Source organism: Silurus meridionalis, chromosome 21, assembly GCF_014805685.1.
Source record: "Silurus meridionalis isolate SWU-2019-XX chromosome 21, ASM1480568v1, whole genome shotgun sequence".
NCBI lineage: Eukaryota > Metazoa > Chordata > Actinopteri > Siluriformes > Siluridae > Silurus > Silurus meridionalis.
In genome coordinates, this window is record NC_060904.1 from 2404589 (window position 1) to 2417082 (window position 12494).

The window sequence follows — 12494 nt, forward strand, 5'->3', positions numbered from 1 at the left end:
GTGTGTGTGTGTGTGTGTGTGTATAAGCTGAATTTGTTGTTGTGTTTGCTGTAAAAAATAATAGACGCATAATAAAATTGGCCCAGAATAAAATCCCCGACCTCACGCCCTACAGGAGATCGACGTGGAGGTGCGTAAGGAGGTGGAGGAAGCAGCGCAGTTTGCTACGTCTGACCCCGAGCCCCCGCTGGAGGACCTTTGCAACCACATCTACTTCAACCAGCCGCCCATTGAGGTGCGAGGAACAAACCCCTGGGTCAAGCTCAGGTCCACCAGCTGAACACTACCAGCCCCGAGTCCTCCACAGAGCTGACTGTGCAGCCCGGAGCTCCGCGAAACCTCCAGAATGTTCCAGAATGTCCCAAAACGTCTCTTAACTAACCATAAAACAAAACGCACAAATGCCAAGGGTCACATTTATTTTATCGTCTTCATCATCAGCATCATGTGCCTTCTTTCTTCTCGTCTGAGATCTTCTCTGTTACATATTTTATTGTTTTCTTTTTTTCTGATCAAACCAATTTCAAAATATTGTGAATAAAAAAAAAAAGTCAAAGCCTCGTTTCTGCAGTTTTTATACAGTTTATCCCCAGATAAAAGAATCAAAAATTATCTGTATATTTGTGTATTTAAAGTGTTTTTTTTTTTTTATCTTTTAAGTACCTTTTTATTATTATTTGTTTTCTGGTTTTTAATTTATTTTTATTTTTATGGATATTTTTGGATTTTTGTTTTTAATGTTCCATTTTACATTTTTTTAATTATATTTAGGTTCTTTTTGTTTGTTTTTGCTTAGTTTTATTGGTTTTAATAACTTGTATTTATACATTAAATTTAAATAAATAACTACATAATTTTTTTGCTACATATAATAATAATTTGTATTTTTTTATTTTATTTTAGTACATGACCTCAGTGCCATTTTTTTTTTTTTTTTTTTTTTTTTTGCACTATCACATGCATCTTTTGTGATCTTAGAAATTAACCACAACCTGATCCTTCAATCAGTGACTTTTCCAAATGATAAATGCTCCATTTTTTCCCACAATGCCTTGAGACTGTAGCTCCTTACACACACTTTACACCTCGATCCTGAATGACTGCCTTCAGAATATATAAAGAAACAATGTCTCTGTTATTGCTGCTTTTCTCCCTTTGTAGCTATGTGAGTTACATTTGGTTTCAGGTTTCATCCTCGGATGATGATGATGATGATGATGCTCATAATGTCTCAACTTGAATCTTATAGGGTTTTTAATTTTTTTTGTCTAATGTTTATGTAAGTGGCTTTTAACTGCTTGTGTAACTAAATAGCAATAAATAAGATGAAATTCAAAGTAAACAAGTAAAGAAATACAGAAAAAAATCTCCCAATTTGATCTTGTGTACTGAAAGATAAACCTCTGAAGGAAAAGGAGGATGGTGATGGTATCACTTTGGCGTGTTGCTGAGGTTCAGTGAGGGTGAATCCAGTAGGTTTTGTAAAAGGTTTTCTATCGGGTTTGACTATCATTTAAAACGTTTGCTGAATTTTACTTTTGTAAATGAACATTATAATTATATTTCATTTGTCTATATTTAGATAAAACACCAGTCCTGGATGCAGCAGTGTGATTGCTTTATAACTACCTTAAAAAAAAAAAGAAAAGAAAATTACATAAGAGACTTAAGACACTTTATTTCTGGTCCTGTTCGAATTAAAAATGTAATCATCATTGTGAGATTTTCATCTTCGTGTCGCTTCAGCTCGGAGCAGCAATAATTCAGAAACGTTTATTTATTTATTTATTTGAAGAACATCATGTTTCCCTTCAGAAATTAAATGTCCACCACAGAGATCGTTACTTACGAAGGTCTTTTATTTTTATGTTCCACAGATGTGCCAAAAATAATGTGACTTTCATTTATTTAGATTTTTATAATAATTACTAAACAATTAATAATATATACATTTCAAAGTTAAAATCTACATTAATGTACTTAATCATGTTTGGCTTGAAGTGCCTAAATCATGGGGTGGCTAAGCTTCAGAATTCCCTGCTCCTGGTCTCACCTCCGAAAGGGAATTCTTTTCTTTTAAAGCTGAACTAAAGACCCACTTATTCACCAAAACCTTTGTTGTGTAGTAGAGGGTGTGAAGTCTCCTGCTTCTTAACCTTTATTTTAATTGTTGTGTTTTAATGCTTATTTTATTTCTCTTCTTAAAGTTTGATTGATTGATTGATTGATTAATAAAAAGAATTAGCTGATTTTTTTAATGTTTTTTAGTTGTATAATAATAATAATACAGTCTCTATATATACTTTGTCCTCTGGGATCTTATATACATAAGTTGATATTTATAAAACTTTATGGTTTACAAATTATAGTAATATGAATAATAATTAAAAAAAAAAACACTAATGTATTATCTCAGCATACAAAAGCAGAAACGGTAATTTAATATATTTAAAAAGTTTTCTTCTTTAGTTTTCTTTCATACAATTCACTCCAAAAAAATAATAATTCATTAATTGAATTAATTAGCAAGGATGTAATAAATTGACCGGGTTAGTAATTAATTGTTTGGCAACATCTGCTCTAATTAGTGCGATGAATTAATAAAATCCCGGGATGTAATTAATTTATTAATTGGTCATATGCGATTAATTACATTCATCAAATACCACCGGGTCATTAATGAATTTGTTGTTAATATCCACTATAATCGATGCAGTGAATTAATTAATACAACAATAATTATTATTATTATTTGTAGTATGCGATTCATTAATTTCCGCGGGATTATCAATTAAATACAACATCTGCTCTAATTAATGTAATTAACATGTAATTACATGCCACAGTGTTATTAGTTCATTAATTGGTCATATGCGATTAATTCTTAATTAGATCCATCACATACCACCAGTGCAATTAGTTAAATACCACAATGTTATTAGTTTATCAATTTGTCGTATCTGATTAATGAATGAATGAATTAGTTAATTAATTAATTAATAACCCAGCAGGATGCGCGTTTCGTCACATCCGCTCTCCTGCGTTCACCTGTTTACTATCGCTGCTCGGCCCCTCCTCTTGTCCCGCCCACCGCTTAGTGACGTGCTTTCAAGGCTGCTCTGATTGACAGGCAGGTCAACCAACAGCGTGCGCGGAGTCCCACAAAGCGGAAGCAAGGATGTGGGCGTGGTTTTGGCAGAAGGGAATGCGGGGTTGAAAGGGAGAGACAGGGAGAGAGAGAGAGAGAGAGAGAGAGAGGGCGGGAGGAAGCGCAGCGGGGAAGCGAGGAGGAGAAAACCGAGTGGTGGCGGCGTTTTCGGTGTTACTCCAGAGCGCAGCCCGGCGCTTCCATCTCCACTCAGCGCGGGACTTTTCACTCCGACTTCCGGCTCTCCAGGAGCGACCAGGGCTTCTGAGGTCATCACGTGCCGCTTCTGAGAAAGCTATTTGTGTGTGTGTGTGTGTGTGTGTGTGTGTGTGTGTGTGTGTGTGTGTCTGTGTCCGTGTCCGTGTCCGGCTTGGAGTAGGCAACATGCCGCTGGCGCAGCTGGCTGACCCGTGGCGGAAGATGGCCATAGGGATTGAGGTGAGGTTCTTCAATGTTCTCCTTTTTCCTGCTTAATCAGGTTCATTACGAATGTCAGTGTTATTCAAAGCGCTGGTGTCTTTATTGCTGGCCGCGCGGTTTCCAACTTCCACATGCGGCCAGGTCTGTGTGTCTGTGTGTGTGTGTGTGTGTGTGTGTGTGTGTGTGCCATCTCTGAGGTTCCACTCCCAAAGAAACGATACTGTGTTTATGGATGTGCAGTGCATCAGCCTCAGCCCTGACACATGATCCTTTAACTGACAGGAAGGATGGATGGATGGATGGATGGATGGATGGATGAATAACGTCCTTGTCCTTTTTTCCCCAGTGTCTAGTAGACATGTATTCTGAGTGGACAACTTCGAAGAGCTGGCATCTGATTTCGAAATCACAGAATGAACAGAATTCAGGATCTGAACTTGGTCTGATTTAGCTGGTAATAAATGCCCTGAACCCTGAACCAGGTGCGAGTAAAAGCACCAGATCAGAAGACGTGACGCTGGGGCTGATTTCTTTCGAGCCCAGAGATATGGTTTAAACCCTGATTTTAATAAGTCGTCGGTGTGACGTTTGATGACACCACGGATCGTGACGCAACACGGTTCTGAGAACTGATTTATTGAGTCCACTGCGTTTGTGTTCGTTAGCTGGCGCTTCGAATGAATTTGCTACGATACGATTTGATTTCTTTCGGTTCTTTGGAAGACGGTGAAATGTTCGAGTTTGTTTATTTGGTATTTAGATCATCTTTCCTGTTTTATTGTGTCCATCAGTTCTTTTTAATCATTTGCCTTTTAATGTTTTTTACATTTCGATCAGAATCATTACAGCAGCCTTCCAGAGATCGTCACGTCCAGTGATTTACATCGTGACTCGCCTTCTGTATTGGATCTGGTAATTTTCAGGCACATCTGTAACACATGTTTTTCACATTTTTCAAACGTTTCCAGAGTGACATACATTTATCTCCTCATACAACTAAGCAGTTAAGGGCCTTGTTCAGGGGCCCAGGAGTATGGCTTGGACTTGGAGTAGCTGGGATTTGACAGAATGCCATTAGAGGAGGAAAATTTTATCACACGCTGTTCAATCAAAGTACACGTTGCACAGAAGAATGCTCAGTCTGCGGCGGTACCGACAGGCTTTCTAGTTCGAATTTGCCGAGCCGCCACTAGTACCAAAATCCGCTGAGGTCATGAGTTCGACCTTCCAATCAACATTGGAACTATCGTTTTAGCCAATAGTAGGTAGTTCCAGCAACCTGCAAAAATCCATACCGATAGTTTTTCCGGCTTTCGGTCCACTGTCATTACGAGAGCGGCCTCTAGAGGCGCCACATGCTGTTTGTTTTTACACATGAGATTTTTTTATAAATTATTATAAATTTTTTTTATTAATATATTTATATTTATTTCATTTAGCACATTTTCATAATTCAGTACTTTTTTTAAAATTTCTATTTTGTAATAAAGTTAAGTATTAATCCATCTAAAGTATTTGCATGGAGTGTTTGTTTTTCAACGGGTTTTAAACGGTTGATTATGGCAAATACGACCAAACGTATCTGTCGGTATCTGTACGATCCACTATCAGTCATCCTCTAGTTATGAAGTGTAATTTTCTCGAATTCATCGATGACCTGTCACCTCCGCACGACTCGCATCGACTCACACCATCCCTTTCTGTTTCAGGAGATTCTTTAAAAATAAAAATAAAAATAAAATAAAATACATGGTGATGCCAAAGGTATTTGGACACCCGACTTTTCTAGCCATTTGTGCTTCTTCTTCAACATTGGACACTTTGGATGAAGTGGCTTTGAATTTTCCCTTCACTTGAACTACGAGACCCAAACCTGTTCCAACATGACAATGCCCCCGTGCACAAAGCCAGCTTCATGAAGATCTCCTTATCACGGTTTGTTGGAGTGAATAGAGCGATGAATGTGAACCGGGAAATCACCCTGGGCTCCCTCACCTGAACTGACTGACTTTACTAACACCATGAACACACACATCTCCACAAGCACTCTCCAAAATCTAGTGGAACATCTTCCCAGAAGAGTGGAGGTCATTTATGTAAAAAAAGAAACGCATCGCAATCTTATGCTCGGGCGTCCACAAACTTTTGGCCGTGTGTGTGTGTGTGTGTGTGTGTGTGTGTGTGTGTGTGTGTGTGTGAGTGGGCGTGGCATCTGACACAGAAGGATTTGATTTGAATGAAACTGTAATATTGCTCTGGAACACTTGAAGTTCTTGTGGTACTTTTTACAGTCGTTTAGCATCTCTGACTTTTTTCCCTCTGCTGCAGGACACACAGCAGGTTCTGGAGGACTCTTTAGGAGACGATGACAACCTGCCATGTCAAGTAGGTCTCACTCTGTTTATTTCCTGCTGCTTCTCTCCCTTTTTTGCTCTTTATTTGCTGAGAAATGGTTTTGGATGGAATTCAAACATCAGACAAAAATCATTATGAACTAAGTTTGAGAGAAACGTTCTTTTTTTTTTTCGCTCTTTACTAATGAAAATATATATTTATTCCTGCTTGTGGTAAACACACACACACACACACACACACACTCAGAGTTCAGGTGCACACTAACAATAGGGTGGACACATGAAGGAATGCAGCTGGAAGTGTGAAGTGCAGCGATGACCGCTTCACTTCTGTGTGAAAAAGGAAAAAAGTGACAAATGGATGCTATTGATCACAAGTCCTCCAGAGTGGAGGGATGGAAGAGAGAGAGAGAGAGAGAGAGAGAGAGAGATGGCATTGATTGGTGCAGAGCTCAGGGAAAAGAACGAGTCACAGGGATCTGTTTTCACTCCGTAACTTCATTTATGTAAAAAAAAAATAAAGCAAGAAATAAAAATCTCGTACGGCATCAGTGTGACTGCTGACATGTAACAACTTTCTCTATCTATCCTTTTCCTTTGTCTGTCCTTCTGTCCATCGTCGTCAGTTTGTCTCTGTGTTTATCTCTGTTTTTTCTCTATCAGACTTTCCTTCTCTCTGTTTCCCATTTTCTCCCCCCCTCTCTTTCTATCCATCACTGTCGGTTTATCTCTGTTTCTTTCTCCATCTGTCTCTGCCCCCCTCTCTCTCTCTCTCTCTCTCTCTCTCTCTCTCTCTCTCTCTCTCTCTCTCTCTCTCTCTCTCTCTGCGCTTTGACGCTCCCCTGTGGTGTTGCTGCCAGTCATTGATTTTTAAATGCAGGGGAGATGAGAGTTTTTAGATCTTATGGCTGTCATTAGTGACGACTCCACATTTTCTGTTTACTCCTATAAAAACACACACACGTACACACACGTTCTTGTGAATCACAGACTCCCTGACCTCAGATGTCCGCCTAATTAGACTGCGACTAAATCAGAACTGGGGATAGAAACGTGAATGAGTCTTTCTTTCTTTCTTTCTTTCTTTCTTTCTTTCTTTCTTTCTTTCTTTCTTTCTACTTTACCCCTCATCCCCCCCCTCTCTGTTCTCTCTATCACTCTCATGCATGGTTTCGCTCTTACGATCTCCCTATCTCCCTATCTATCTATCTATCTATCTATCTATCTATCTGTCTATCTGTCTATCTGTCCATCTGTCCATCTGTCCATCTGTCCATCTGTCCGTCCCCTCTAGATGTATTGTAATTGAAGAGCTGGAAATGGACTGTCACTCACACTGGGTTTATCATGAGCAGGGAAGTGAACAGTCAGAATGGGGGGATATTAAAGGGGCTGTAAGTTACTGGGAGGATCAGTGATGTTGGTGCAGGAGAAAACTTACTAGTTTTTTTATGTTTAATGAAATACTTACCCAGCGCTGGAATATTATGTGGGCTGATCTCAGTGGCAGTCGAACACCTTCCCTCTTTTCTCTTCCTGCAGTCACATGGGTCGAATAAACATTTAGAGAGTGTACTCGTATGCAAATCCATATTTGATATATAAAAAACAGGCAGGACGAGTTTCACCAAAGGAAGCTTTAAGAATCATGTGGTGTATTGGCTGTATGTGTGGTGTCTCAGAGAGTAGCGATCAGTTCGGGTAGTAGCAATCAGCTCGGGTAGTAGCGATCAGCTCAGAGAGTAGCGATCAGTTCGGGTAGTAGCGATCAGCTCAGAGAGTAGCGATCAGCTCAGAGAGTAGGGATCAGTTCGGGTATAAGCGATCAGCTCAGAGAGTAGGGATCAGCTCAGAGAGTAGGGATCAGCTCGGGTAGTAGCGATCAGCTCAGAGAGTAACGATCAGCTCGGTAACGACTAGCTCGTGTAATAACGATTGTAGTTGGTAGTAACGATCAGCTCCAGTAGTAACGATCAGCTCGATCAGCAATGATGTAATGCCGGTGGCTGTAACTTTGACCAGCCTGCGAACTGCCCATATGTGTCCATTCATTATCTCTTCCCAATTACCCCGTATCACTCGACTTGATCTCGACACTGATGATGGGCCTCGTTTTTCTCCACGATTTCTGTGTGTGTGTGTGTGTGTGTGTATGTGTGTGTTTGTGTGTCGACTGTGTGTTAATATTTGGCTTCATCTCCTGATCTTTCTGGCAGATGGTATTTAATCTTCCATGGCCATCTGTACCGACGCGCTCTCTCTCTCTCTCTCTCTCGCATCTATAACACCCACTCATGCCTGCCTTTATCTTTCTTCTTCTCTCTTTCCATCTCTCTTCCTTTCTCTCTCGCCGTCTCTCTCTTTCTCTCACCACTGCACACCCAGGTGTGACGAGACATCACACTCAGTCGTCCTCACACACCCGCTGCAACAAGCGTTACGTTCGAGTCCGTCATCACTGTTGCTTGGTCTGATTTCTCTTTTTATGAATGGGTTAATGATTAATCTCTGTACTATGGGACTGACACACACACACACACACACACACACACACAAGTAAATGGACTGTATGGGATTAGGTGTAGGACTTTTCCTTATCTCTCCAGCTGAAAGGTGAACGGTGTGTTTTGTGGATAATCCGCTCAAGGGCATCAAAGACCAAACACTTCAAATCTGATTAGTTCTGCAAAAATAAAGACGTATATTTATAGAGTGAGAGGCGTAGCTGGGAATTCATTTCAGGCAACACATTCCAAAAAAAAAAGTCATGCAAGCCTGTCACACTCCGGATGGATCCCAGACTGTAGTAGATTTATAATAATAATAATAATAATCAAAATAAAATATCTCTGATGTATCCATTGAAAATAACAGGGTAATAAAACCTCGTAAATTCAATATATGATATAAAAATGGCCATATTTGGCCAAACAGCACTGATAGATAGAAAAATGATCTTAAAACTCCATAATTTGAGATTAACTTTCTGGCCAAAAGTATTGGCACACCAGCCTTAAACTGTTACTACACACTTGGAAACACAGATTTGTGTACGAATGAGATTTTCACTTTACTTTTCACCCAAACCTGCTCCAGCCTTACTGTAGCCCCCTGAGCACAAAGCCAGCTCCATGCACATAAATGGGTTGGAGGTGAAGATCTTCTGCTCCTCACTTCACCTCCATTAGTACCTGACGTAATGAACGTAAAAGCCCCGTAGCTGCATAAATCTAGTGGAACGTCTTTCCAGAAGTGTGGAGCTGATTATAAGAGCGAATGGAGACTAAATGTGGAAATGGAACGTTTGAATAGTGCATCTAAGAACACTGACAAGCATGTAGGTCCACAAAAATAGAAATTTCATACTCAAGTGTCTACATAGAATAAAAGAAAATCAATATTACAATGAAATATTTAGTGACGGCCCCAACTTTAACTCTTCTCTCTCTCTCTCTCTCTCACACACACACACACACACACACACACACACACACACACACACACACACACAGATATGACGTTATATTGATGGCACACACTGGCATTTTTCAAACCTGTGTTATAAATGGTCTGAAGCCAACATATGCCCAACAAACCAGTTACTCGAGAAGATAAACAGGTTCTGATGTGTGAAAGGGGAAAACAAAATCCAATCTGCAGCCTCATGTACATTTTCAGTTTTAGAAAAATATATTTAGAAATTCTCAGCCTATATTAAGAAGAAGGAGCTCCGGGGTTATCAACAATTCGGCTTTGCAGAGTGGGGTGTGTGTGTGTGTGTGTGTGTGTGTGTGAGACTGATTCCCTACATCTCCTCGTCCATCCCAGTTCTCAGAGGAGTTTCCCTCGAGGCTGTCCATCATCAGTCAGAAGCTAAACGATCTGCTGCCATATGCTGAAAGAAAAATCCTTAATAGCTTTCAAACTGGCATCCATATGCTCCAACACCGGAGCCATTTAGCCGCTCGGAGGATCCTGAATAAATGCAGCACCACAGCCGTGATCGATAGGCTTTTATGGTCCCTCTCCATTCGGTCTCCTTCGTTCTGGATGGAGTTAGATGGGCTTTTGAATGCTTGGCCATCTAATTTGATGATCCCAAAGAAGCTTTTTTTTTAGAAAAATTTGCAGTGCAACAGATCGGATCACGTTACGTTTTTTGAGTAACAGATCGGATTGTTTTTCAGATCAGCAAAAAAAGGGGGAGGAATCAAATATAATTTGCTTCATATTTATTACAAGAAAGGTTACATCACCGAAATGCTCCCATACACACGATTTGAATGATGCGGGAGGCTTCTGTGGGTTGCTTAACGCGTCCCTTTCACGTGAACTGTGTAGTTATGAAATTACTTAAAAAGCAATATTGTAAAAAAAAAAATTTAATTCATGCTGCCATTGGTGCCGAACCGTGAGTTCTGATCCGTACGGATCAACTGCGATCTCTTATTAGGGAACCAGTGGCGACTGTGGCGAAGAAAAACTCCCTGCGATGGTATGAGGAAACCGTGAGAGGAACCAGACTCACCCATCTTCATTTAGCTGATACCGAATTTCCATTTATTATACGTTTCAGTCAAAACAAGACTTACAAAATAAAAGAACAAATGAGTGTAAACATTTATTTTTCAACATCTGGGCCCCTGAACAAGGCCCCTATATAAATGTGTCACTATAGATAAGGGCGTCTGACAATGTAAATACGAGGTGGTATCGAAATGTTTTGAGACTAGTTTGGTAACACGCCAACAGATGGCAGCACAAGGCCGCACGCACAGTCGTAGGGCGCACCGATCTACGGTCATTCAGTGCTTAAAAACATGCAGTCCTGTGTACATCAGGAGCGGTGCTTTTTTGACCACGTGCGTTACCACGTCTGCAATTTCATCATGGACAGCAAGTTAGAACACCCTGTCACACACGAGTTTCTCACTTCTGCACAAAAGGACACAGTCCCCTTGCACAGCAATTCTTGCCACTTCTGGAATATTTTGAAGGTGATCGTGTGTCAATGTAAATAAGGTCTCGAAACTTTCTGATAGCACCTAAGTGTAATTGTCTTGAGCAGCCTCCTCCCAGTCCTAATGCACATGTACACTCGTTTATATTTCGCTATTATCTTCAATATCCATCTCCCCGCCATATCCACATTTCCTCTCTAAGCCTACTGATAATTCATCGTGAAGGACGATCTCTTATTGTCTTAATGCACAGGATGCTTTCAGGGGAGGTTCACTGTGGATAGCGGGATGGTAAAGCATTATTTACAGTGCAACATGAAAGCCCGTCTGGCCTCACATCTCGCTCTACAAAATAAGGTCATTCTCCAAACGTTCCACTGCGCGAAGGTGAAGGCTTCCTCTTCAAACGTCCCACGCTGGCGCGTCCAAAGCGGCGAGGCTTTTATGTGTGCCTTTGAGAGATGGCGAGAGCACCTACGTGTGGGTGTGTGTCGCAGCAACGGCAGTGACTGTGAAGGGGGGTGGCGCTGAGGCAGCGGGTTAAACTCTCTCCTTTGTTTTCGCCTGAATAGGAGTGGGAGCATGACTCCGAACGCGCCGGAGATTTATTCACATTCCCCAGCTCGGTGACGGCGTAAACGAGGAGTGGGCACGGGCGGCCATTAGTGCCGAGTCACCTCGTACCTTCTAAAGGTGATGACTTCAGTAGAAGCCGTTATAGTGATTTCTACACTGAGTAATCTCCTTTAGCTGGAGAGAGATGAATATAATTGGAAAGGGAGGAGTGGAAAGTCCAGAGGGACAGATATAGAGTGGAAAGGGTGGCTGGGTTCGAGCAGCAGTAAAGCGACGTCAGACTGAGACACAGATCGGAAAAGACGTCTCGTTCATCATCTCTCCTCTGGCGTCGCGAATGTAAATCTCTTATCTACCTGCTGTTATTCCTTACCCGTACATAACAGATGGCAGCCTCTGAGCGCTATAAGAGAGAAAGGATAAATATAACAGACTCCTGAAAAGGTTCTCCAGCCCTGGAGGAAGAGGGAGTGAGATCGGGCAGAGGACGAGGTGCTGCTATTTTTTGTAGCCACCCTGTCTGGGTTGCGTCAGCATGACTAAGCAAGCGTAGTCCTCTGTGCCTCAGTGAAGGTCGCAGGCACAAGAACACTACAAATCAGCTGAAGGGTGCGAAGCGCAAAGGTCTGAGCCGGAGCAGGAATTCCCAACTCACAGGGATTCAGCCACCGAACAGATTATGGCTCCAACTTGGCTCCAATGAGATCTGTAGATCACTTCCCCCATCTGTTAGACAAATACAGTCACCATTTGACTTCTTTCATGTGAGACTAGAAGGTATTCCCTAAGCCGATGTTCGCACATTTGGACTGGAGAATTGTGGGAGCGTTTTGGCGCAAAGCCAACGTGTAATTAGATGATTTGGGGGCAACGGTGGGTCATATCATTAGCATGATGTAATGCCTTCACCAGGACACCAGGCTCTCTGAGTGCCCTTTGAGGACTGTACGCTTCAGGGAATCTCCCGTGATCTTTCACTCAGCACAGGAAGTCAAGTGAGCTGTTAGAACAAATCTGCCTCCACCTTTGAACTTT

General features: G+C 41.3%; 2 protein-coding genes across 6 annotated transcripts in view; both read left to right on the top strand.

The window, feature by feature from the left end:
- Positions 1-556, top strand: part of pdha1b (pyruvate dehydrogenase E1 subunit alpha 1b) — a 6723-nt gene extending 6167 nt beyond the window's left edge. Inside the window, 1 exon segment of the mRNA XM_046833507.1 lies at positions 116-556. Within this exon segment, the coding sequence (XP_046689463.1) occupies positions 116-280 (165 nt within the window). The 3' untranslated portion in view covers positions 281-556.
- Positions 557-3206: 2650 nt separating this feature from the next.
- The window catches only part of rps6ka3b (ribosomal protein S6 kinase, polypeptide 3b), a 38006-nt gene continuing 28718 nt past the window's right edge, over positions 3207-12494 (top strand). For 2 of the 5 annotated variants that reach the window (XM_046877300.1, XM_046877302.1), the window contains exons 1-3: positions 3207-3586; positions 4406-4480; positions 5897-5953. In XM_046877300.1, the coding sequence (XP_046733256.1) occupies positions 3533-3586; positions 4406-4480; positions 5897-5953 (186 nt within the window). In that variant the 5' untranslated portion in view covers positions 3207-3532. The remainder of the gene's footprint in view (positions 3587-4405; positions 4481-5896; positions 5954-12494) is intronic. The other 3 variants (XM_046877301.1, XM_046877304.1, XM_046877303.1) reach the window with 3 other exon arrangements.